This window comes from Ambystoma mexicanum, chromosome 7p (assembly GCF_040938575.1).
Source record: "Ambystoma mexicanum isolate Mex_15411 chromosome 7p, UKY_AmexF1_1, whole genome shotgun sequence".
NCBI lineage: Eukaryota > Metazoa > Chordata > Amphibia > Caudata > Ambystomatidae > Ambystoma > Ambystoma mexicanum.
In genome coordinates this window covers 576,958,214-576,982,048 of record NC_090939.1, presented here as the reverse complement: position 1 = coordinate 576,982,048, position 23,835 = coordinate 576,958,214, and the positions used below count along the sequence as shown (strand labels likewise).

Below are 23,835 nucleotides of genomic sequence, written 5' to 3'. Positions count from 1 at the left end.
GAAGATTTTTGCATGCTTTGTCCTTCGAGAATTTCAGCAGCTGGTTGAGGACTCTCACATACTGGACAATGTTCAACTGGCTTTCACCCGGGATGCTCCACTACTCATAATTTGCACCTGATGGACAGCTTAATAGGAAGAGCAAAGATCAGAGGCAGCCAGGGTCTTTGCTCCACCTTTATTAATTTTTGAACCACCTTCGACAAAGTAAATCAGTAGCAAATCTGGCACAAACTTGAGGGGATGGGCTGCCCAGAATATATTCTCCAGATTTTGATTTTACTACACGGGCACAAAGGTGCAAGTCAAGTTGGATGGTGCTGGTCATTTCACAGATTAGATTAACACTAATAGGGGGTGAAACAATATTTATCGACCCCCCTCTTATTAAATTTTTATATGGCTGATTTCCCCCAAAGATTAAGAGTGCTGGACCATTGTCCCACTAGGCTAGCCACAGCCCACATTTCCACCCTTATGAATGCTGATGACTTAATCATCTTTGCTCAGACATATACAGTAATGTTCAGATCTATAAGGGAACTGGGTATATACGCTGGGGAAAAACAGAGATTAACTATGATAAAACTAAGGCAATGCTGTACTCTAAACGCCCAATACAAAAACTCCCTCTAGCGCTGTGCAGTAACATCTTAGAATATGTTTTCCAGCTATACCGATCTAGGTCTTGAACTGGGGCTGCTTGGGCGAAATTTCAAATTGCTCTCAATGAGGTCCAGGAGGGCATCACAATTGTCTGGTTTGCTCTATAATTTTGCAAAGAAGACAGGAGGCTATAGTCTGGCTGGTTTCGGGAAATGTTGTATCCAATGTTTCTGTCCATCTTTCCTTTACTAGCTAGAGGCACTAACTCTGTCCGACATGGATTGGCTTATTATTCTGAAGGGTCATTTGTGGTAGCAACTATTGAACCTTCCTGTACATAATCTGACAAACCGGCCTGCCTCCTGCTCCAAAGGTAATACTGACTCTCTGTCCTCACTAAGAAGAGAGCTCACATACAAGCCAGTATTTCTATGGCCTCTAACAACGTGGCCGAACTCTTTAAAATCTGCAAGAAGCTTGCCAATCCTGCTGCAGTTACTACCTCTCGTGACACTTCCCAGGCCTTCTGTACAGCCCTGACCTCTCACTTCATCTCTAAAACCGAGGATATCCTGTCCAGCCTGTCAGATTCTCCTGCTTCTCCCTCTAATCTATCCTCATCCTCTGGCCCCCCTGCAGCCGACCCCCAACCCCTTCTCTGCCTTTCCTCTCTTGTCCCCCGACAAGGTATCTAGACAAGTCTGATCTATGAAAACCTCTTCAAAACAGGTTCTTCGCTGTTCTTTCAAAACCATCAAGGGCCACATTAACACCCTCACTCCAGCCTTGGCTGACTTCTGCAACCACTCTTTCGCCTCTGGAACCTTCCCTTCCCTTCCTCTTGAAACACTTGTGTATAGGCGCGCTATAAATAAAATATCAAATCATATCATAACCTTCCGCAGTCAGTCCCTATGGATATTCTAAGGTTGGAATTGGGGTTAACATCTTTCAAGACCTTGGCCCTGAAATGTAGAGAAGAATTATATTTGAAGTCCGTTAATGCTCCCAAATGCCCCCTATTGGGCCATTTGGCAGGCTGCTATGATAAGGAAGCTAGGAATAAAGGGACCAACTTTGCATTATTAAATAAAAGACTATTTGAAGTTATCGAGTTATTGAATGGTTGCCTGACACTTGTTAGAGAGAGGATAGGGAGGATTTTACAAGCTTAAACATCTTTGCAATAATAAAATCCTGCTGTGGAACTGGAACCTCAATTTTAGTCATTTGGAAACATTGAAATCTTATCAGATAGTCCTATGGTTGACTTATAAATAACTGACCCCCAAATATATCTTATGTAATCCCCTCACTTGGAAGTGAGAAGACTGTTATTAAGATTGTGTACCAACCAGCTTCCGGTCCGGTCTATTACAGGGCCCAAGGATGGTCTCTCTGTTGAGAATAGGTATTGCAGTATCTGTAAACTTCGACATACACTTGAAAAACCCTTGACATGCCATGATGAAATGTAAATAACTTGGAACTGTGTGCATGTGTAATTTGGGATCATATCAATATCAAGAGCAAGGAATTTTGGTTTTATCGTTTTCATTCTGGTTTGATACATTTACAAATTGCATTATATCGGATATGGGTTATAGTGGATAATGCTTGAATTATGAAACTGGTGAAATGACCACAATAGCCCTATTAAATGTTTCATAATTGTTTTTTGATAACAATGAACTATGTATTTTTATACATATTTTAACATTATGCTTTATATTTTTTTATATGCAATGTGAAAATCTCTTTGGGAGCTAATGTTTGCACTGTCAGAAGCAATGTGCATATAAAACGACCCCTCTGTTCTTGACACTGCCAAACGTGAATTTTATCTCTCTCTCCTTTCATCTCAATCCTCCCAACCTAGCTGCCTCCAAAAATCCCTCAACTCAATTCTCTCTTCAATGTCAGCAACTTAATCTCTTCCGCACATCATGCAAACCGTTCATCTATTCTTATTCTTCTCAACCTCTTGGCTGCCTTTGATACTGTCAACCATTCTGACCTTCTCTCTACATTATCTCTCCTTGGTATCAGAGATAATTGCCCTTGCTTAGTTTGCATCATACCTTGCCCCTAAACACTTTCAGGAGTCCTGAAATAGCGTCCCACCTCCACTAGCCCCCAGCCCTTTACGGTTTGAGCTCCACAAGGCTCTGCCATTGGTCCACTTCTCTTCATTCTCTGAACTTCAGTTCTTGGCGCTCTGCTCACCCTACCTATCTGCTCATCTCACTCCCTGCTCTCCCCCCGCATGTTATGTTAATCTTCGTCTTTGTCTAGAGAATGTATCCATGGCCTTGTGGTCATTCCGCTGGTGATAATTCCTCCCTTCTTTTTGGAAATCTAAGCAGGCTGCTGAGTTATTTCCTCCAACTTATCTTCAACCTCACAATTCGGCAGAGTGGTAAACATGGTACATCCATTGCCGCAATTTGTTTACTGCAACCACCATCCTCATAATGAGGCTCAAAATGTCACTTTTAGGCTTGTAAAATGTAAACATACTACGCATCCTTGCAATGGCCAGGTCTAAACTAAAATGCAATATTGGGGACACAATAGTTTGCTGGAGAGATTGCCAGCCAGCTCATGTTGCCCAAACACAAACTAAACGGAAAATAAAAGGGTGCAGACAGCACTATATTTGGTTGGTGAACAGCATGCAGAAAAATCTTAAAAGGCATTCATGATGAAAGTGGCCTTAGATGACTGTCAATTTTTTCTTCCACGCCTGGATCCCTTTTCTTCAAGCTACTATAAGGAATGTGAAGGGATCTTGGTGTAAATGTATTTGTTTATTTATTGTGCATTTGTAAGGCGCTTATACAACAAGTAAATTGTGTTTCAAAGCACCCACACGGCAACAGGGAGGGAACATGGGAATGAAAATTTAAAAAAACAATGAAAGGTAGATGCAGACCTACTAGGCCTTGTGAGCATACAGAATGTGCAAGGGCAAAGAGAGAGGGAAGGGATGAGGGGTTGTGGGGATAAGTGCAGGAGTACCAGGAGGGAAGGGCTAGGGGGTGAGTAGCTGTGAGTGCATAGGTGAGTAGTCAGCTGCCTATAAATAAATAAGTGTAAGCCTGTGGTGGCATAGGTCAGTGTGTGCCAAGGCAAGTGCTTGGAGAGGGCAGAGGCTGAAGGCGATTGGGTATGGGAGGCCAGGGCCCAAGTGGACATATACAGGCCCTGGTCACCAGTCTTACCACTGTGGGGTTTTAGCAGTGGAGGGATGAAGGAAAGGATGAGGGGAAAAGGAAAGTCTTGAGGAGCTTCTGGAATTTGAAGCGATACGACTCAAGACAAAGAGGAAGGGGGATGCTGTCCCCTGGGAGGGAGACTGCCAAGGAAAGAGATCAGCCACCAGCTCGCTGTTTATCGAAGCGTTTGACACGCAGTGAGTTGGTGCTGGAGGAACATAAACATCTGGAGGAAGTGTATTTAGTGAGAGCCAGTTGTAGATAGCGTTGTAGACAGCTGATAAGTTATCTATATGGTGCTGTGGGTCAACATTTAGATACAAGTTCATCCATGACAATAGCATTTATTGACGGCCCTCTTTGCCACATGAGATATTGCCTTCGTGCTCCAACATCATAAAACCCTAAACAAAATACAGGGAGAACATTCTATGTTTGCGCGTCGTCTTCTCTGAATTCCTTTTCTCACCCTAGCATCAAAACCAGCATACACTTCTGGAGAAAATGCTAAAACATTATTTTAATTCGAAATATTATTAAAATTACTTTGCAGCACATAGTGCCAGTAGGGGAGACATACACACTCAATGCGTTTCACCTGTAAGGGCTTTTTCAATGGTCATTTGTACCATTTTCCTTGCCCTTGCTAAGACCTTTGCAGTTTAGTTATATGATCCAGGATTTTCACTAGGGCAGACAACCTTGACTAATATTACCGTATAATGTCTTCTCATACACTCTAGATCTTGGCTACAATTAACAATCCAGTTCAATATTCTGCCTGGAAACCCAGTGAAGACAGTATGTTCTAGCCCTGGCAAGAAAATGATTTCACACTTAGGACCTGATTCACAGATCGTTTTCCTATGGGATTGCGCCATTATAAAACGCTTCTCTGAATCAGGCCCTTAGTCTCCCATAGCGTCAACCTTTAAGATGAAGAAAACCTAACTTCTCTGAAGACCGAACAAGAAATCACAGTAGGCAATCTAAAAGACAATTGGTCATTCCTTACAGAATTTCACCCACATTGTTAAATCACCCAAGCCAGGCAATTTGATTTACCTTCATCCTGCTAACTTTCAGCATTACAGCACCACTGTCAGGCAAATGGTGAGCTGTAGTGAGCATGCACAAGCATTTGTATGTGCCAGTATGATGAAAAAGTATGTTGGCCAATATAAGGAGAGGACATTTAACCTCTTTCTAGATAGAAATACACACAAAGATCGAGCAAGTTTCAAAGATCGTAAAAGCATTTGCGATACGAATTGTTTGATTCCGGGAGAGTGTACAGCGATCCCAAGCTTTTTCCTGTTCTTACTTATAAGCCAAGGCTCACATACCTGCTGCTGTTCCAGTTGCTTTATTTGATACTGGTAGAGCTGTTCTGCCATCTCGTTATATTTATTTTGAATAAGACTGAACTTTCTTCCAGGGGTGTCAGGTAAAGAACTGTGAGGAACGGTTGCTGGCATGGAGTTGAAGTCCTTTCGATGTGAGGTTTCGTTAGGCAGTGAAGAATACTGATGTGAGGCAACATGGCCATATTGCTTGCCACTGACCAAGTTTTTATCTGTAAATAGGACAAAATACCTTGTTATACAACATGGAGAGGTACATGGGCATTTCAAAAAAGTAAGTACATGTAAAGAATATGGATGGGGTTTGCTATAAAGCAATAATATACTTTGGGATCTGCACTGCGCACTGTAATACATCTTATCTGAATAGGCATTCCAAGGTGGTCTAAGGTCCCTAATCATATCAGATTCACATCCCATGGAGCAACAATAGCACAGCCTGACAAACAGGACACAACCTGAAACAGGGTGATATAGTGAATATGATAACAGAGTTACAGTAGATATGGAGGAGGGAAATAGCAACGAAAGCTCTTTTAGGGGATATCATTTGACGCAATTCCAGGGACATGTCAGGTATGGTTGGAATGTTGAGCAGACCCATTCTGAGCTACACAATTGCAGGACATGGCATTGCATGATTGACTTGTGCACAAGTAGTACCCAGGGCATCGTCCAGCCATCAACTGGGGACATCAGCAGCATAGACAATAATTTTGGCACGCATATTAGATACTTGAATTGTCACAACATATTGGTTGCTTTCTTTTGCAATTCTGTATGCTTTCAGATACTAACGGTTGATTCAGAAAGTTTGCTGTGAAGGAAATTAGAAGATGACCAGAATTGTTCATGATTACCCGAGTCGTGTTTGACTGTATGCATTATAATTTGCACAATAGTAAATCTGAAGATGACAGAGGCATAATTGGGAAGCTTGTTGTTCCTTCAAGATGAGTTCCAGACTTTTCTAAGACGTGCACATCTTCATGAATAAGGAAAGACGTGTTGCAACTCAATGTTCCAGGTATTTCCTAGTTTGTTCCAAGGCAATCTTTGTTAATTGATTACAAAGCTGCTTGCTGACAAAATGGTAAGGATATTCAATGAATTGTGATAATCTTTATGGAGCCATGCTTTAATACAGTCGTGATCTAGGCCTTTGGCCACAGGCCAATATATTACTAGTAAAATATACCATTTTCTCTTCTAAACTAGCTACTATGTTTCTGGTTAATGACTTGTTTTTGCAATGTAGGTTTTGTCTTCAACAGAAAAAAGCTAGAGGTTTGCAGCAGCAAAATACAAACTGAACATGCTAATTGTTCCTGAAAAAGTGTGTTTTACACAAGCCGAAATCAAAACAAATTGCCTAAAGGCATTTTCAATGTTGCCAAACAGATAATTAATATATTACCCTACACATTTCATTTTTTTTACTTTAAAGTGATTGGTTTTCTTGTGGGCCATTAGCATCATAAGCACTTTCCAGTATACTCAACCATTCCTAACCACAGTCCCATGTTGCTGTATATGACTGCTGCAGCATTTGTGTTGCTGCTGAGAGTAGGTTTATTGGTGTTCCTCAATTTTCTACTACTGAATAATAATTGAAACATGTTCTTATATTGAAATCACAACTGGTTTATACAACACATGTAAGTTACACAAGCATGGACAATTTAATTAATAAACGTTTCAAAAAAATACAGAAACAATTTAGATCCTGAAATCAGTATTTTACATGTTGTAGGATTAAATTAAGTCACTGCCATATGAAAAGTTTGGAAGGTTTATATTTCTTTGTATATGATTCAAATATCCTACAAACATCAGTTTTTGCATAGTAAATGTCACCTAAAGCAATCTTCAGAATGAGCCTCATAGAATCATCCACTTTGATAATATTGTATTCATAACAACAGGGGCATAGTAGCATTGTTCTACATTGAAGCAATTTTTCACAAACTTTAACAGTGAGTTGTCACATTGTCTGAATCATAGGGCCTACTCAAAGTGTCCCTCCTACTTAAACCAACATTTAACATCACTTAAATTTCTAATAGAGGCATGCGCCCAAATGCTGATTTAATGTACAGGCATTTTATGACTGATCTACAATACCACAATGCAGCAATAAAGGATCAGATTAACAATGTTAGGATTAGATGGTTGAAGGTAATCTTTTCATTGGTGAAGTCCAAACAGAGAATGATCGATCAACGAGGTTTTAGTGTGATAGTCATTGCACTCATTTTAATGTTTCCTCATCAGTCAATTTCTTTCAATAATGTATGTCTTGTTGATATGTGTTTCGCCCATACCCTATGTGTTTTTCCAATGTTGTGGCTTTAGTTGAGTCATTAACAGTACTAGTATGATAACTGTGGTGACGGTATAGCCGGCACGTAGCCATATTTCCTGGTAACATTCTGGATGGCCAGGTAAGCAAATTCAGCACCTCAATAAATGATACAATTATCCAACGCAGATGATTTTTGAGAGTGGTAGCTCAGTATCTCCCTCTGGCAGTCCCATTTCTTAATATTGTGTAATCTTGTCCAATAATTATGCAAAGGTCACTGTAGAATCTTTCACACGCTTGGAAGTTTTAATGTTCTTATGTATTGAACTTGTGAAGACAAATTGAAACACTGCAACAAATGTCTGTTTGTAATTAATGTTAACACAAATCAAGAATACTAATAAAACCATAAAACGTTCTCATTAAACTGAATTCAGAAAATTAAAGAGAAAAAGTTATATTTAACAAATAGACCAACAACTATATCATAGACAGCAGCAATGCAGCAATGCATAAAACAGGGCAAGCACAACTACAAAGGCCAAACTGAAGCATGCACGCATGCAAAAAAGCATCACACTTCCCTGGGGCATTCCTCTGTTTCTTTATGTTTCCACTGGCGGCAAAACTGCAGAGGATACAATCAAATGTGCACAAATGTAAATGATTGCGTGCCTCACCAGGCATCCCCGAAGGTCTGAGTACTTCCCACCCCACTGCAACACACTTCCATTGACATCTGAGCGTTCATATAATTGTTCTGGGAGTTATGTACATGTACTGAAAATAAACAACACCACTTAGGCAATTCACCACCACAAGACCCTCCCGTCGCCGCACCAGGATCTAAATCTACTCTTCAACTACGACTAGTCCTACTTTGATGTCTATGCTTATGTTTAACGGACAGCAATACTGTTCTCATTTTGTATTGGGTAAATTATGGAGGTGGTCAGTCCAAACATCCCAGTGGGGTATAGCACGTTGTAAAAACAAGGTGTAAAGCCAGTTCTGGCTGCCTATACCGCTCTGGAAATTTGGTAAGGTTTTGCAGGCAGAGTGGGAGACAGAAGGTAACTCCTCTCTGTTTTACGCCAGCATGTAAAGCTGGTGTAAAACGTATAGATTCCTATGAAATCCGCCTGCAATCCCTACCTGCGAAAAGCAGGCAGACTTCATAGGAATTCATCAGCAAATGCCGACTGCAACACATAACTTGCAGGCAGCATTTACTAAAAGACAGACAGTAAAAGTGAAGCGTTAAGGTGGTTTTAGTCTTCACCTTTGCACTTCACCTTGTACATGTTTAAAATTACATGCAGCGGCCCAAACAGCACGTAAGTGCTAACGTCAGAGGGGCCGTGAATTTTTTTATAAAATGACCTTCATAGAGTAAAGACACACTAGTGCAGCACAGCGATAATCCAACAGACTTTACATTCCGACCTCTATGATGGCCAGTGCCTGAAAACATACTTTGTTCGATGCATCCAAGTTTCTCAGCATAAATACCAAAGCGGTGCATTAATATATCAAACCCAGAAACTTAAATAGTGCGTTTCTTTCGATAAGAATAGTAAGTATATACTTAACCAAATAAAAGGGAAATAACCCATAGAACAATATCAAAAGTAATTTTTGAACGTTAAAAGTATTATTATTTTAATCTACTAGCACCAGGGGAAAGAGGTACCAGCCAATAAGGTGGCAAGGAATGCGTTCCATTCAGGCCACTGGGACCTCTCTCCCAAGCCACGATTTTCTTCAGCCTACACCTTTGCTCTGGCGCCCACCTACCCTGTACTTTCTCCTCTCACCATACACCTCTAGTGCCCTACTTCATGCCCCCCCCCCCACACACATGTCCCTCACCACGCCACCCATCCCTGCTACTATGGAGATAGAAAAGGGACTCTGTTTCTATGTCAATGGTAGCCATCTTTATTTGTTCTTTTTAAGTGAATTCGGCAAGTGCGGCCGCACAAAGCTGAAGTCCCTTTAAAAAGGCCATAGATACCCGGGTCCACATTCCTTGGGTGCTACTAGCTGTATACAGCTTGAAGGGGACTTTATCAGCTTAAAATAGCACAAGGGCTCTTAACACTTGGGCCTGACGGCCGTTACCAGGCGGCACAGACCCCCTCTCTATATTGTTTAGGTAGCTTACATTCCTACATTCCTATTTGAACATATTTATTTTTTACAGTGCCAGTCAGCATTTTTAAAGTACCCCAACAAGCCAACAAGTGACGTATCTCAAAATTACACGCTATTCTAATAGAGTTTCATTGCAGCTCTTTTCGAGAAGGCAAAGCTAGGGTGCCCCTCTTGTGCATGCCAATAGTGGTGCTCAGAGGGCTTTGTGATATCGCTCAGCTATTCTGTGGGTAACAACTGCACTAGGCTTTCCTATTCAAAGCCATACTGCGCTGTCTTAAGTGTGCTGCTGGAACTCAAACCTAGACCTAGCTCTCTTCAGCCCAAAATCCTGCCAGTGGTATCCTCTCTCTCCCCTCTTATCAGAAGGATTGAGTCACTGTCCATGTCAAAGGTACACATATTGGTGATGTCACCTGACTTAACTTGGCGCTATGGATGAAACTCAAGTGCAGCCCACAGCACCAAAGGAGCAATAGATAAAGGAAACGACTTGGAGCTGTAGGTTCATTCTATTGAAAAATGGAGTCCTATTATATCTGAATGCCTTGTTAGGCTATGGATACTCTGCAGTCTCTGTCTATCTGAGAAGCAACATAGGTCTGCAAAGTGGCAGTGGGAAACAGAGCAGTGGGGCAGAGGCGGATTCGTGTGGGATTTGGTGGGATATGCCAGGCAGCAATTTTTAGGGGATGGGGAAATGCTGTTTGAGGATTATTCTTCAACTCCTTAAAATGTTGAGGGAGCCAACATGGTGTGTACCAGGATGTTTTCCATAATATGGGAGAGGGGCAAGAGACGGTTCTTTTATGTTTTTTCTTGTGTGCATTTCTTCGTTTACAGTCTAGCAAAGTGGAGGATTCAGTGCATGCGATCCTTGGGGGAGCGGAAGATTTTAGGCCTGATACACATGTAACTTGGTAGTTACTGCATTAAAAATAATGCAGTCCATCCTGAAGGGGATGCAGTAAGTAGAGGCAACCAGTACAGACCCTTGAGGATGGGTGTATAGTGGCTAAATGGCTTTGATGAAAGTGACTGTGGCATGCTGCACGACTTTCAGTCCTCCCCAGGTTGGCTGTTGGGATTCAAGCGAGGATGTCACTGCCACCGTCCTAGTGGCAGAGGCCTTGAACAATGGCTCTGAAGTCTGACATTAAGATGATGGGCTAGATCTTGAGAAGAACATTGACAGGCAGGTTGTGTGTTTAGTATCACTCTGGTGTTAAGAGCTATCTTTATGCAACCAAGATATTATATAACTAGTCCATTCCTTTACACTGATGGCCCTTGACTTGTCTTGTCGGTGAAGGCCTACCTATAGGACAAGTGAAATAGCTTAGGCATAATTCACTGGCTTGAGTGCTTTAGTGTGTTAGCTTCTTAAATACTTTCCTCGAAGGATCAGAGATGCTGAGATAGCACTGCTTGCCTTGACTTTCACAAGACTTGAGTGTTAAGTTTAGCCGCTCCTTCAGTGTGGTCTTTACTCTTTTGCTGGATTACTTTAATTATTCCAATGTGATACTTTTGTTGGTTGTAATACTGGGTGTGACAAAGCCAGGTATTCATCACTTCTTCCCCGGGGAGCCGCCTCATTGAGACTAGGGAGGTGAGCCTGCTACGCAAGACCCTCTCTAATGGTTTGGTCACTTGTGGGACCTTAGTGGGAGTGTCTCCCTCTTAGGAGACAAGGACTCACAGTTTTGACCAGGATCTCCCCCAAACCATGTGTTCTCGGCCTATATGGACACAAAGAGGTTGTCAAAGTAATAAAGACTTTTTTCCTGTCAGACATTAATGCTGACCCCCAACTCAACTCTGAAATCGTGTAATCAACAGAACTTCATCTCTCATTACAAAAACCATATGAAGACCTTTCAACCTTCACCTGGAGCGAGAAACAAGCTGACATAAAGTATCAGCTGGGATGGAGACAGGCAAGTGGACGCCGCTGCTATCGCACGGAATCAGTGCTGCCTGGAAGCGGGACCTCAGAGTGGTGGGCGAGCAGCTCACAGAACATTGCCAAGCCCAGGAAAGCTGACCAAATCAAGTTTTCCCCTTGCGTCCTGAGAGACGACAACAAAGCCAGTGGAAGAGAGTCCATCAAAGCCATGAGAAGGCCACCAACGGGGAAAGCCAGAGAAAATGCAGGTGCGCCCATGAGAAGAGAAAGAGGTACCGGTGGGAAGGCTGGCACCGGAAAATGCCAAAAAGTGCGCCACGTGAGGCAGTCTGCCACCACAGGAGCCACAGACCCTCCCTGGAGAGAGTACCGTGAAGTAAGAGGTATGCAATTTGGGCCTGAGAAAGGGAGGTCGGCGGTAAGGCTTTGCAACGAATATGGGAAAGTACCAGATTCAATATTATCCAAGAGGGGCGAAGCTTATTTGAATGCTAATCACCGACCCCATGCAAACCAAGGCAAACATATCGATGAGAAGGATATTACACAAGAGGAGAAACCCAAGCAGGGTGTAAGCCAAGAGGCTAGAGGGTCCAGTGAAGGTCTAAAGCGATGAAACCAAGATACGGATAACAAGGTGGACCAAGAGGACAATGAGAGAAAGTTAAACAAAACTGTGGGACTGATTACAATCCTGACAGGAGGCATAGTGGCCCTAAAAAGGAGGCTCCCAAAATATATATCCCAAATATTTGGAAGGGGATGAGAAAAGTAACCTTTGTTTGGCTTCAGTGAAATTTAGTGCAAGTTAGTGAAGGAATGAAAAGGAAAACCAGGTGATTGGAAAAGGATTAAGAAGTGAATTGTATTTTCACGAAGTACATAAAAACGAAATAACTTTTGTGCAAGGTTCTGTTGGCAAAGGCCAAAAACAGAGAACTGTAACAACAATTATTTTCGAGAACTAATCACAGAGGAGGGGGTCAGCTACAAGCCAAACCTAACGGGTATCTACTTGATGTATTATATTTTGTGTTTAGCGGTAGGGCCAGTTAATTAGATTAGGTTTCAGACGGAGGACAGACTTTTCATGTTGACGAAACGTCCCGGTGAGCACCTTAGGTTTTTCATTTGAAGATAGGTAATCTCACCGTACCTGTAGGGCCAGGTTAAGTATTTTGAAATGTATGTTGTTAAACCTTTTTGTGTCAAATCATGTCCGTTGGTCCGACTCCCATTTCTGGCACATCCTATGGGACAATAAATAATGTGAGAAAAAGAAGACAACATTGGCCCTCATTATATGTGTGCCGGTGCAGAAGAAATTCTGGTAATTTCTGGCTTTGGCATTTTTTCCAGACTGGCACACTTCAAGTCTGTCAGTGGGGGCCATGGATCCCCCAGCAGGCCTGACCTGCCGGTAGATCAGGCCCCTACTGGCAGATAAATGCCTGAATCACCGGCATTGGTAATACTGGTGCCAGTGATTCAGACAATCCCATCCCATGGAGTCCCTTGTAACTCCTTGGGAATGTGAATTTATCGGGTCTCCACTGCCAGTAATATCCAGGTAATACCCGGATATCGGGTGGCAGAGACGGTAAGGGCAGTTTGCTGATATCCCGCTGGTATTACCGCGGTATACCGGCAAACTCTTAATGAGGGTCAATGCCAGCATCTCTTCTGATGGTTTCCAATTTCCCACTTAAATAAGTGTTCAATATTTCGCTGCTAGCATTAGAAAGTGGAAAAACTCCATGCAATGCTCAGAGGATGCTTAGTGTTAAGTATCGGTATAAATATGCACAGATCCTTAATAAAGACTGAAAAAGAACTTGCGCAGCTCGAGAGTGGGAAGAAGAAGATAACATTGGAAAAGGCATGTTTCAATTTTTGTATTAATATTTTAATATATGTATTGCATTGGGTAAGAGTATGGTCCTGCCCAGTTTAGCTCCCTTCAGGGATGTCCTGAGGATGTTTTTTTCCTTGGAACTGGAAGGTGCTATGAGGTGTGGTTGGATACTTCATGTGAAGGACTTGCTATGTAGGTTGACCACTAAAGCATTGTGGGAAAACCCCTTTCAGTGCCAAACGAAATCAAAATGTTAGTTCAAAGTGACTGCAAAAAGTACATTCTTGGAAAAGCTGGAGGTAAGAAGGTCTTTATTGAAGAACTGTCCCGAATTGTTCCCTTGTGATATGATGGGTAAATGTAAAGATATACTAGATAGAATCCACCCTCCCTTTTAACGTTCGCTTTAGGCTAGGAATTCTGCATATAGCTTGGCATACTCGGACATGGTCATCGTCGAGATTCGGCAAATGTCCACTATGTCAATCAGCAAATGAAACTCTGACCCATTTTATGCTAATTTGTCTGGTTAGGTTAGGGCTAAGATGCAGGTATTTGAAAGCTTTATTGATTGAGTCAAGGTTAAGGAGATCACGAGAAGTTATGCAGTTTTTTAACGTGCCTATTGTAGTGGAAAGTTGCGTTTGCCTCAGCTAGGCATGTGCACCGAACCTGGTAATTAAGAGGGAGGTTGGTGGATACTCCTTGAATTATATATTGGTAAGAGTTATGAGGCTGCAAGCTTGCTCTCCTTATAGGGGGTAATGACATTGGAATTATATTAATTATACGTAGACCCACTTTTAAGTTTTATATGTAATTCCTAAAATTGTCATATGTATCTAAATTTTAATTTTGTATAAATTGTTTATTGTGACGAATTATGCTGAAGGTCTATTCCGAATAACGTTTTAAAACGATTAATATTTGTGAATTGGAGCTGGAGGTGCTAGAAGGAGCAGGCAAGAGTCTGCTTGCAGCAAGGCTTTGATCAGCGAGTACTGTACAGGTTCTGAACAATTTGATTGGCTGCGATGTGCAACAAAGGTGCTAATGATCCTTCTACACTGACTTTTAAGGTCCCTGCTTTTGATAATAAGCTTCTGTCCTAGATGGCGTTATGATTGTCATTCCTCGCCTTTGGGATACTCAGAGGGCAGCAGTAACCAATTTCACCTACACTATTTAGGGTAAATGGGGACGGAACCCAGCATGATCAGTTATTCACAGGGGAAACTGTCTATCGGGCAGCCACCACAAGCAATGGGCTCTTCCTACTAAAGGGACGGGAACGTGTCTCTGCACTCTTAAGGAATCACACACTGCTCTTAATGAATTGAATCTGAATCAAGGGCAGCTGCTTATTAAAGAGCCACCATTTACAGATGGGGCCTTTCTGCATGGTAATGACAACTTCCACCAAATGCTGCATCCAGGGCCTTGAACATTCAAAGGAAGAAGTGCCTCTAAAAATATAGAGACAGAGGGAAGGAAAGAGGATCACCCACCCCTCCTTCCAGCCTCTACAGCTGCACTTTTAATCATTTTCGCTGACATGCTCACCTCAGCTGCAATTTAGAAAATAGGTCAGAAAGATATTATGTTGCTCAGTTATATGAAGGGCCATTGGTGTTTGCAGCATATTAAAGTATCTCTCACATTAACTGGCACAGATTACACATTTTGCAAATGAAAATGTTCCATTTTGGTTTAGTAGACTGAGCAATACCTATGCTATTTAGGTGTTCCTAATAGTAAATATAAGACGGCTGGACGCTGCTCATTTGTATTTGATCAAAATGTGCACATTCCACAAAGGTGAATATCTCATGGATAGTCAGTGAAATCCATCATTTTGGCATTGTAATATGTTTACACTGAGATCCAGTTATCCACTCTTTAAAATTAAAATGTGTTCTATCTTACCTATAAGACATGTGACAATGATATGACAGAGGATGAACAGCAGCAAGGCACACAGTCAAGCATTTTGCTCACATTATTATTATTATTGCTATTATTATGATTGTCGCTATTATCATTATTGTGATTCTTCTGACAATTATGTTCATATTAGTAATGCAATTAGGGCTGTAATACCTTTTAGTGATGCTAATAAACAATATAATTATAAATAATGTATGATAACATACGTCTTTTCGGACTACCAAACATTATTTGTTATTCTTCTATTTTTTCGTATTATTAGTAGTAGTATTAACATATTTTGTCATGGATTATTAGTATTATTATTATTATTATTATTGAATTAAGTAGATTACCAATACTTGCTCCTGGGTAACTATAGTCCAACAAACAATACATCATTTTCTTTTTGGATACCAATCGAGAATGGACCATTCTTAATACTTTTAAAGGGGTTGTGGACACTGTGAAGAATAATATATTTAAAGGAAACGGTTCTTACTATGAATTCTTCTGCCACAGATTCCCTATATTGAGAGATGTCACCAGCTGTGCTCTGAGATGTTCACCAGTAGCTACAGTGTAGATTGCAGACTGTCACCTCAGATGACCAGCTTCCTTAACTCTGGACATGAAGTGGCCCTTGTATAACTGGAGCAGGCTGTGCTCCATTAACGCACTTCTCTCCTTTTTTCACCCTGTGTTCATAAGTTGTCGGAACCAATACGTAGAGAGAATTTGGAACTGCAACAAGCTGACAAAAATGTCCAATGAAACTAAAACAAACGTAAAAACTGCCCTTTTTTGTAGAAGACTTTTTGTTTGCTTTTAGAAGAGCGCATGTTGGGAGGATGATGAGGAATCTGTGGGAGAAGAATCTACAGAAAGTACATTACCGGTAAGTAATATTTCTTTCAAATGGACTGCATCCTCCACGGATTCCACATCTTGATAGACCCACAAAGCAATAGGGACAGCAGGAGGAAGGCAGAAAGTGAAACAAGAAATTCTGTAAAATAGCTCTAACAAAACAGGCGTCTCTACCCGTCAACAACCCTGACAGTCCGACAGGAGTGCTTGGGGAATGTATGCAAGGACTACCAGGAAGCAGTCTTTCAGATCTCCGCCAGTGGTACTCCCCTCTGATGGGCCGCTGTAGCTGCTATTCACATAGTGGAATGTTCCCTAATCCACGAAGGCACTCCCCTGAATGCTTTCTCATAACATTCAGAAATACAAAACCCTATGCAGTCCAAACGAGTCTGTTTTGTCAAAGCTCTGCCCACAAAGACCTGAAAGAAGGACTCGAAAAGCTTGTCATTCATGAGTAAAGTAGCTGTGCTAGCCACATAGAAACTCATGGCCCTCTTGGGGTCCAACCTCTGTTACCTTTCCTCCTCCTTGAAGGGGGAGTGGATGGTAAAAAGATTGGTAACTGATAGTTCTGGTTAATGTGGAAGTCTGATGCTACTTTTGGCAAAATGGAGAGTCTCACACAGAGAACGATATTTTCCTTGGAAAATTGACGATACGATGTTTTACAGGAAAGTGCCTGCATCTCAGTAGCACATCTAGCAGGCGTAATAGCCACCAAGAAATACGTCTTTAACATAAGGAGCCTGAATAAGCAAGAATTCACAAGCTCGAAAGAGTATTAAGGGGTAACCACAAACTGTGTTGGTGGAAACAAAGTTGTCAAGCCCTTCAAGAACTCAGCAACCAAAGGCATAGTGAAAAGTGAACCTTGTTCTGGAATTCTCTTGAAAATAGAAATGGCAGCATGGTAACTCTTGACCGTGCTGATTTGCAGTCCCTGCCTTACCAGTGAGAAACATGTCCCAAACCGAGGCAATGGGGCACAATGAAGGATCCACATTCCTGTTTATACACCAACCTTCACATTTCCTCCATCTGCGCTTATAGGTGGACCTCGTCACTGTCCTCTGTGAAGATAGGAACACCTCGACGATCTAATCATTCTGTTCTCAGACATTGTAACCCATTCTATCATGAGCCATCCATTACAACTGATTCTCTGTGTGTTTGTGTGCAATTCCCACACCATGAAGAGTAATAACTGGTCGTCCTCCAAAGAAGTCACTGGGGTGGGCAGATGGCCATCTGGTAAAGGCCAGGTTACCTTATCCTCCAAGCTCAAACCAGGGCAATCAGAATCATGCAAAACCCAAACCTCCTCAACGGCCTGAGAACTAAGGCAATGGACAGGAACCAGTGGAAATGCATATTCGAGCATAAAAGACCACTCTGTAGAGGAGGTCCGAGACATGGCCTGCACCCCTTCCTCTAATTTCGAGGTACCAGGAGCGTACTTGCCAAGGTACGTGACGTATGAAGAACAAATGAACCTACAAAGAGCTGCACTGGGACTCTGCCCAGTATACATCAGAAGATCCATACCGGTTGAAGCACCCATAACCAGACAACCCTGGGCAGCACGGTACCCTATCAGATAGCCATACCAGCCGCTGATATGAAATGAGGAGTACCTACACACGGTCCACGAAGAGACCCCAAAAGCCTTAATGGAAGGCCAGTGGAAATGACACGAGGGCCTGCGCAGACCCGTGAATGAACAAAAGCAGCTATCGAAGATAAAACGCCAGTGCGAGTTACTAAGAAAATTAATGGAATAGACACAGAGCGGAGACAATGTTACAACGTGAGGAAACAGTGCTACGAGACAAGATGGAAGCAACCGTCCTGTTAAATGCGTGTAAATAGGCTTGAAACGCAAGATGCTAAGAAATCGATACTGCTTGCAATGCTTAGTAGAAGATAGAGGGGCAAGCGCCAACCATATATCTACCTCAATAAGGCACATTATACAAGTGCGACTCCATTTTGTAAAAGCAGAAATGTACCCAGGCGGCCAGAGGCCTGACAGGCCAAGTTTCGAAACTCAGCCAAAGGCAAGAGAAGGAGCGGAATCAAAACTCAACAAAGAGCGGCTCATGCCTAGGAAATCGAGGTCAACCAGAGAAGGGGAGGAGAGCGTCAGCTCACAAGACTCCAACTTCAGAGCATACCAGCCTGCCTCATGAAGGTCAAGATAAGGGGGGCCCATGCAGGTGGCTAGGCTGACACAGAATTAAATGCACTAAAAGCTGGAAACTGAAGCAGATTCATGGTGAACTAACACGTGACCAGCCAGGCGCGAAGAAGTACCATCGCCTGATGTCATCCAGGACCCGAAGATGCCATAACTTTTCTCGATAAGAGACTACAGTTTAGAGGCCATCCTTAGCCAACTAATTGACACGTCGCCCTAAAAAACTGATTGATGGAAGGGAGGCAGGGTGAAACTTGGGACACCAGGTACAGGGGTGTCCATTCTGCATGCTGCTAATTAAAAGTGGAAATGTATGTCTAGGGGTGTAACCTGCCCAATCACAATGGACCAAGTTATCTGGAGTCCTATAGATATTATAACCAATAGGATGTCGTAGTTGTAGTGACGTCTATCACGTGTAATGTAGAGGGATGGGCGTAGACGCCCATCCGATAAGGGTTATCCAATCCGCATGCCCTATTATCATATACAGATATAACACCTATACTTAAGTTACCTTTCCTAACCAATTATATTGCATGATGATTTTTATAGAAATTAGACGTCAGTGATGACGATTTTTGCCTATAAGAATTGCTGTTCGACTGAAGTTCAAGGAAGTTGGAGCGAGACAGGTGATCGCAATGTTGCTGATTTCCATTTGTTTCTCTGATGTAATTGTCATTAAATGGACTTCCCTTTGCCAACTAACTGAGTCCTCATAATTGAGTCGTGTTGGAGTAAGTGAATCCTGCACCCCCTGTCCTCACATGGTGCAGCTATCTTGTCTTACAAGTTCTAGAGGGTGAGCGCTGACCTATGGCACCGTCAGCGATTTCCTCTTCCCCAGAACACTTGGTAGCGTGAGGATGGTTCCGGCCATTAGTTATTGATCATAAATACTAAGACACCTTTAGACCGATGGCACAAAGTAACTCTAGGCCTTCGGTAAGATCACGAGTCCTTTCGCCATTCCGGCTGAGTAGACTGAGAAGCTCCCAGTGGACAATGATAGAGTAAAATTTTGAAAATCTGCAGTGGGTCTGAAGGAACCCGCCTTTGCAAGCATGGCCCTTCTCATTCGTAGGGGCAGCGGATCGGACGAAAACCAGATATCCGATGGGGGAAGGGAAGATGAGCGCTTAGAGAGCACTCAGCTATATGACACTGAGGATGTCACCCGAAGTAGTGGGAGCAGGGGACTGTCCCTAGACAGGCTGGAGATTGGGCAGAACGAAGAAGATGCAAGGAGTTGTGTAAACTGGGAATATTCAGGATCTGACTCCGGTGTGGAAGCAGAGGATGTGGCACATGAGGAAGGGAGTCCGTGCGAAAAACGGCTCCCAGGGGACCGAGGAGTACGATGGTCAGACGCTAGCGGGTCCACAAGTAGGGCACCGAAGTCTGTCGTGCAGTCCGGCTGACATAAAGGAACACCCAACGGTCAGAGAGGGACGTCAGCACCTGCCTATGCAGACAGATTAAGGGCATTGCCAGGTAGACGGCAAGGCGGGAATGCCACCCCGGCAATAGACCGGAGAACTATGGGGAAAGAGAAGGAGGACTGTGCATTCCAATTCCCGTTGTTAGAAAAGGGGGAGCAAGACCACAATATATTCCATGGCCACACATGGACCGAGAGAATCTTAAAAATAAGCTTCCAATGCTGACACTGTGAGCCGGAAAGTGGATACACGAGTTAGAGAAAATGACGGGGAGTGTCACCTTAGCTATAGGGGACATTAAGGGCCTCCTAATTGCCATACTTGGTGAAAGAGCAGATGATGTATGGAAACGAGCAGGCTATCCTAGGGTAACCCTAACTAACACCTCCCATGACGGAGCGCCATTTAATAACTGTAGGGCAGTACTGTGGAAAGCACTGCGAACGCTATATCCAGACACTTCTGATATGGGGGCTATAATGACTCGAAAAATGAAAGAGTCAGAGGACCGGTTGATTTATATCCAGAATTTTCAAGACACGTGGGTGCTCGAAACGCATGAGTCTTGGACGAAATCTATCCCTATATTCTACCACATATTATGCCAAGGGTTGCCTGAACCAGTGCAGAAGCAGCTAAAAAAATTGGTAGGAGTAGAAGCAAAACCATGGGCCCAAATACAGTTGACAATCGCACACTACTGTAGATTGTTGCAAGAAAAGAATCGGGAAAAGGAGGCAACTCGTAAGGGCGAGGAGGCGAAGCTGGTGCAAAAGAAGTTCTCGAAGTATGCTCTCGAGGGAGCCATGCTCACCAGCCCAGCCGAACCAAGTGCACAACAAGCGACCAACCCATCGCAAAATAATCAGGGTAACGCAGGATTTTACCCAAGATGAAGGGGTTTTGGAAGAAGAGGATGGCAGAGTAATCAAGGAGGGTTTCGAGGTAACCAGGGAGGCTTTCAGAATAATCAAAATGGCTTTCAGAACGCGCAAATGGGCGGTCCAGCTATGCCAGATGGACAGATGGATCGACCACCGCCAGCGTGTTGGCTGTGTGGAATGACAGGACACGTGGCGCGCATGTGCAGAAGCCAAGGCATGTGGCAAAACAGCCAAGGGATGGGAGCAGGCATGGTGAATCAGCCTGCCGTCCCGCAACCGGGCGGTGCACAAAAGTACACAGTACAGCCGCAGGCGTCAGGCGTGCAGCAAGGTCCACAGCAGGTGGTTCAACCACCGAACATGGGGAACTTGCCGTAGGGACAACCCCAGCAGGCACCACCGCAAATGTCACAGGGCACTAGCTCCGGAGGGGGAGTTAACCCTGGGGCTGCAGGAAATCAACAAGCATACAGTGGGCCGAACTTATACATGAAATAGGACAAGTCATGGGGGACTCTGATGTACTCTAGCCTATCAGTGACACCAGACCCTATCAGGGAACCAAGGGTGAATGTCACCATAGGGGGGAAAGAATATTCCTTCTTAGTTGACAGGGGTGCAACGTGCTCGTGCATACTAGAGGGCAAATGTTCCTTGTCTGGCGAGGCTTTAGATACTCAGAGTTTCACTGGAGCTCATAGTATGGTTCCCTTTACAGACACACTCCCAGTCTCAGTGGGAGAGCGCGAAATGAATGTACCCCTATTATATTCACGTCAGACCCCAGTAAATATTCTGGGCCGAGACCTGATGACTAAATTAAACATGACCATCTCGTTCACCGAGAATGGTATAGTGTGCTACACTCCAGGAATGCATTGTTCAAACGTGTGCGAAATGATCAGAGCATACTCAGGACGTATAGCCATGAGAGCTGTACCGTTAGAGCCAGAAGTCTTTGCATATGGTGTGCGGGTGCTTAAGGCGGGACTGCCAGGCCTCCCAGACAAAACTATGAGAACCCCTGATGAGTTTCTGTTCAGACCAAGAATACCCATGCACGAAGAGGAGGGGCAAGTATTTCCCTTAATGATACAATCCGCCGCAGTGCGAGGGAAAGTGGTATTGGTCGAAGGATATGATGACGAAGGCAGACAATGGTGTGCGATTATCGCCATTGAAGAAGGGTATCGAGTGACTGACGTCACCGATGACGATCTGTTCGAAGAGCACCCTGACCTAGAGGAGACAAGAGTGGAAGTAAGTCTCACATGTTGGGTCAAAATGATCAGACGGGAGGTGCCACAGAGAATGATGCTGGGGCTGGTACGTCCAGAATACGACATGGCCCAAGTGCCTGCCGCTTTATGGACTACAGGGCCCTATGATGTAGGCCTCCTGAAGGGGGCAGGTGAAGTGAAAATTAAACTGAAGCCAGGAGCAATTTTACCACGAGCGCGACAATATCCCATTTCCAGAGAGGCAGAGGAAGGGATTGCAAAGACAATTTCCGCCATGATGGAGCAGGGCATCCTAGTGACATCAGAATCACCTTGCAATACGGTGATTTACCCTGTCAAAAAATCAAAGGGAGGGCCCTGGCTTTTAATCCAAGATTTACAAGCATTAAACGATATAGTTGAAGCCGAGTTCCCTCTAGTCCCCAATCCATCCACAATACTGTGTAATATACCCACTGGGGCAAAATATTTCATGGTGATTGATTTGAAAAACGCATTTTTCTCAATTCCACTGCACCGTGACTCTCAGGACCTGACGTCATTCACCTCCAGACAAATGCGCCTGAAAAGTACGAGGTTGCCACAGGGGTATTGCGAGTCCCGTCTATTTTCAACAGAGTCCTGCAAATGGACCTAGGCAATATTGCGGTGGACAGTGTTGTTTTGCAGTACGTAGATGACATTCTGATCTGCAGCACCACTGAAGAGCAAGACTCTGTCCAGCTATTGACTATAATGGCTGAAAAGGGATACAAAGTTGATAAGGAAAAATTGCAGTACTGTCAACAGGAGGTGTTGTACATAGGGCAACTGATCTCTCATGAGGGGAAGAAGGTAACCCCAGAAAGGGCTGAAGCCATCATGAACACGGCCAAGCCGCGCACTTTAAAACAAATGCAGAGCTTCTTAGGCCTGTGCAATTATGTCAGAAGATGGTTCTTTGACTACAGCTCGTATACCAAGCCCTTGCTTCAGGCTTTAAAGAAAGCCCAGGCAAAAACAGGAGAAATTGAATGGACTGAGGCAATGGAGAAAGGGTTTGCAGAACTCAAGGGGGCAATTTGTAAGGCCCCAGTTCTCGGGATTCCTAATTATGCAGAGGAATTCTACCTGTTCTCACACTCTGATGGTAATTTTATGACGGCAGAGCTTGCGCAGCGAACCTCGCTGGGGTACAAGCCCCTAGCATATTACAGCGGGAGTCTGGACCCGGTTATGAAGGGCCACTTCCCGTTGGAACAAAATCTAGCTGCTGCCGCATTCGCTATCGAAAAAACTTAATCCATTGTGATGGGGTGCTCCATGACATTATATGTTGAACATTAGCTGTTTGCCATACTAGAGAAGCCAAAGGGCACACTGACATCTCAGAGAGCATCCGCCTATGAGGTGATTATCTCTAACCCATCGATCAAAATAGTTCGATGTAAAACTCTGAATCCTGCTACATTCATAGCTGAGCCAGTCACAGAGGGAGAACCTATACACCACTGTGCGAACTATGAGGAATTCTATGATGAGATCCCCAGGGTAAAGGCAAACGCCCTGGCAAGTGGAGAGATCGTCTTTATTGACGGTTCTTCGAGAATCGACCAAGAAGACAGACAAAGGTATACAGGCGTGGCCGTGATAAAACACCTAGCGAACGGAGAATTTCGAGTGCTCATCATTGCGCGAATACCCTCGCACTATTCTGCGCAAGCTGCAGAACTGCTGGCACTGATACTCGCCATTGAGAATCATGCAGACCAGGAAGTAACTGTGTACAGTGACTCAGCCTATGTGACGTCCACAGTACATGCAGGTCTAGCGCGCTGGAAAAGGAGGGGCTACCTCCAAGCAGACGGCACGCCAG

General features: G+C 43.6%; 1 protein-coding gene across 1 annotated transcript in view; it reads right to left on the bottom strand.

The window, feature by feature from the left end:
• The window catches only part of VWA3B (von Willebrand factor A domain containing 3B), a 2,300,294-nt gene that overhangs the window by 446,897 nt on the left and 1,829,562 nt on the right, over positions 1-23,835 (bottom strand). Inside the window, exon 25 of the mRNA XM_069636259.1 lies at positions 5,171-5,400. Coding sequence (XP_069492360.1) covers positions 5,171-5,400 — 230 coding nt within the window. The remainder of the gene's footprint in view (positions 1-5,170; positions 5,401-23,835) is intronic.